The sequence below is a fragment of the Chelonoidis abingdonii genome, chromosome 4 (genome assembly GCF_003597395.2).
Source record: "Chelonoidis abingdonii isolate Lonesome George chromosome 4, CheloAbing_2.0, whole genome shotgun sequence".
Classification (NCBI taxonomy): Eukaryota; Metazoa; Chordata; order Testudines; family Testudinidae; genus Chelonoidis; species Chelonoidis abingdonii.
Genome location: NC_133772.1, coordinates 619,659 through 623,195, shown reverse-complemented (window position 1 = coordinate 623,195; position 3,537 = coordinate 619,659). Strand labels below are relative to the sequence as shown.

The 3,537-nt window shown below is 63.7% G+C and overlaps 1 protein-coding gene across 1 annotated transcript in view; it reads left to right on the top strand.

The window, feature by feature from the left end:
• Positions 1-1,331: 1,331 nt before the first annotated feature.
• Positions 1,332-3,537, top strand: part of CLN3 (CLN3 lysosomal/endosomal transmembrane protein, battenin) — a gene marked incomplete at its 5' end in the record, with an annotated part of 20,531 nt that continues 18,325 nt past the window's right edge. The window contains 4 exons of the mRNA XM_075064674.1: positions 1,332-1,417; positions 1,741-1,843; positions 2,212-2,286; positions 2,882-2,933. Of these exons, the coding sequence (XP_074920775.1) occupies positions 1,332-1,417; positions 1,741-1,843; positions 2,212-2,286; positions 2,882-2,933 (316 nt within the window). The remainder of the gene's footprint in view (positions 1,418-1,740; positions 1,844-2,211; positions 2,287-2,881; positions 2,934-3,537) is intronic.

Below are 3,537 nucleotides of genomic sequence, written 5' to 3'. Positions count from 1 at the left end.
GCCGGGGTCCCTGTGCAGGGTGAGGGGTCCCAGCCCCAGTGCTGGGGGAGTGGGGCGTCCTGGGGTCCCGGCTGGGGTCCCTGTGCAGGGTGAGGGGTTCCAGTCCTGGTGCTAGGGAACGGGGGAGGAGTGGGGTGTTTCAGGGTTCCGGCCGGGGTCCCTGTGCGGGGTGAGGGGTCCCAGTCCTGGTGCTAGGGGATGGGGGGGAGAGTGGGGTGTCTCGGGGTCCCGGCCGGGGTCCCTGTGCAGGGTGAGGGGTCCCAGCCCCAGTGCTGGGGGACCGGGGGGGAGTGGGGCGTCCTGGGGTCCCGGCTGGGGTCCCTGTGCAGGGTGAGGGGTCCCAGCCGGAGTCCTGGCTGGACTGGTCTGTGTGAAGCCAGCCAGGACTCTGGGGCAGCCCGACTCCCCGCAGGACTCGTTGTCCAGGGCAAGGGGCCTCCTGCGTCCGACCTCGGAGCGTCCAGGCCCCCGATCACCCCGTGAGCTCCCCGCAGCGAGTGCTCCTGTCCAGGCCCCCCATTCCACAGCCAGCCGGGACCCCCAGCCGGCATGTGACCCGGATGGCTCGTTAGCACAGACATCCGGGGCTTTCAGCCAAGCCTATCTTCGGGGGACCCTGAGCCTGGTGCCCTGGACTCCCCCCCCAAGCCTCCGACACACTCCCCTGTCCTGCCCCCGGCTTTGTCTCTTTCGGGCTGTGACGAAGTGGGACTGTTCCTACTGTGGGCTGTGAGTGCTGAGTGGGGGGGTTGGCCTGGGAGGATGATCTGCACTGGGGGAGGGGAGACTGGCCGGAAGGCTGGGGGAGGAGATGCTGGAGGGGGAAGAGTTTCGGGAGCTGGCTGGGGAATGTGGAGGGAAGCACAGACCGGGCTCTGACCCCCCAAGGGGCTGTGATGCTCCTGGGACCCCAAGATGGACCTAATTGGGGGGGATCATGTTGTCTGGGCCTGCAAAACCTGTCTGGGACGGTGTTCCTGGCGTCTAAATAAACCTGCTTTACTGTCTGGCTGAGAGTCCTGGGGAATCGCAGGGAGCCGGGGGTGCAGGGCCTTGTGACCCCCCACACTCCGTGACACTGGACCACCTCGGACGGCCCCTGACCCGCACCTTCCCTGCCAGGCCACAGAGTGTGTGTCGGCCAAAGCAGCCGGCCCTCGCGTCACTGCCGCACCAACACTCCTGCCCCACCCCCGAGACACTTGAGTGTAACAGAGGAGAAACTGAGGCACGCACAGGATTCACGCAGAACATTAAGACTCACTTACAACAAAACAAGGGGAAAACTGCACTTTGTCACCCCCCTGCAAGCCCCAGTTCTGCCCCCTTGACGCTGCCTCTCTCCCTCTGCAGATGAGGAGCCACCAGCGCCACCTCCTGCCTGCGCCACCTGTTGGAGGAACTTAGCTGGTTTCTGGTGAGTGGCCTTGCACGAGGGCCGTTGCACACACATTCCCTTGGCCCGTCCCTGTCCTGGGGCCTTTCCTCACCGCCCTGCCCGCCTCTCACGCCTGATACCCATGGCCCGCTTGCTCCGGTGGACATCTCTACCCCCGCCGTGCGTTGCACACTCACTGCCAGGTGCACTGGCCACCTCCGGGCACACTCCGCACCTCACGCCTTCTCCACGCTGCCGCCCCTGGGCCATCTGGGTCACCCTCAGCCCCTCCACGCTCCCCTGGGGCCATGCAGATGCGGGGGCTCTGCCCTGTTTCTAACCCCCCTCCCCTCTCCCTGCAGGCTGCTCGGCCTCTGCAATAACTTTGCCTACGTGGTGATGCTGAGCGCAGCCCATGACATCCTGAGCCACCAGGGGGCAATGGACATCAACGGGACCACCCAGGTGGGTCCAAGCTGGCGGTGGGGCGGGGCCGGGTAGATAGCACAGAGACACCCCCTTGCCCAGCACCATCCTGGGGGGCAGGGCATCAGGGCTGCCCGCAAGGCTCCTATGAATGCTGGTGAGCGGATCCTTGTGCAAACAGCTGTGCAAAGGAGAGCTCAGCAGTGGGGACAGCCTGGGGGGGCTGGGTGGGGGGGCAAGGAGAGCTCAGCCCGGGGGGGCTCTCACAGACCCGCCTTGGAACAGTTCCTTGCAGGAACCTGTCCGTGGGGCCGACCTCCTCCTGGAGGGTGGGGGAGTCACCGTGCGCGTGAGGGCGGGGGAGAATCTGCAGTGTCTGCCCCAGTAACCATGTCTCCTGCCCCCAGACTCCCCCGGTGACACCACCCAGCAGGAACTCGTCCAACACCTCCCGCTATGACTGCAACCCCATCTCCACTGGGGTAAGTGCTGTGGGGCGGGGGCCGGGGAGTGGGGGGCTAGGGGCCTGCGGAGGGGTGGGGCGCCTTTCTCTAACCCCCCGTGAATTGTCCCTCCCACAGCTGGCTCTTGGCTGACATCCTGCTACCCTGCTCATCAAAAATCAGCGCAACCGTCTACAGGTCCATCCAACAGTGCGCATGGTGAGTGGGGGGGCTGTTCCCCACAATGGCCCAGTGTCTTCGCCCCGAGCCCGAGGGGAGCCGTGGAGGACATGGGTGACGTGCCGAACCCCGTCGCTCCCCAGACCTGTGGGGCTATGGGGACTGGGGGCGGTGGTGGCTGTGGGTGGCCAATGAGGGGTCATGGGTGAGCCCGCTGAACTCCGTCTCTCCCCAGCCAGGGTGGCTGTGGGTGGTCCGGGTTCACGGAGTTCCGCCTGGGATGCTCTGAACTGCTCCCCACACGCGCCACACGGCAAAACCAGGCAGAATTGGGAGACCGTGCCCGTCTCCCTTGGAGCTACTGTCTCCAGGCAAAAGCTCACACGGCTTCACCTCCTGGGTCTTAACTGGAGCATTCAGCATAACTCTGCCACCTCCGGCGCTTTCGCCACAGCAGTCCGCCCAGCGAGGTCCTGGGAAGGCACAGGTCCTGCACCCCACTTGCAGTCAGACGTGACTCTAGCCAGCCAGAACACAGAGGTTTATCAATGACAGGAAACAGGGCATGAAACAGAGCTTGACAGGTATAAGAAACGGACCTGCTCGAATCTGGGTCCATTTCTGGGGCCAGTGGGCCAGACCCACATACTTGCAATTCACTCCTCGTCCCATGCCATCATCAACCCCCAACCACCCCCCAGCCCCCTCCTCTCGCTCAGTTCTCCTTCCGGCCAGAGGTCACTGACGTTCTTGGTGCTCCAACACCTTCAGATGGCACCTGCAGAGGGGGGCAGTAGGGGGCAGGAAGTGGTGGGGTTGGATAGGGAGCAGAGCAGGCTGTTTGGGAGACACACTTTCCCAACCAAAGCTCATTCAGCAGTTGAAGGCTTGCAGAAGAGCCAGCTGTTATGCTTTCCATTAGAGCGACCCTCCTTTCACGTCTCAAATGCCAAATTAGAGTCGGTAATTTAATTTCAGTACCAATGAGGAGATCAGTTCAGGGGGAGCTCATTTCAAATTAGCCACTGGGAGGATCACATGAGAAGAGCAATATTCCTTCCCAGCCCTAACCAAGGAGACCCCCCTGCCCCTTGCTATTCCCTGGAGCTC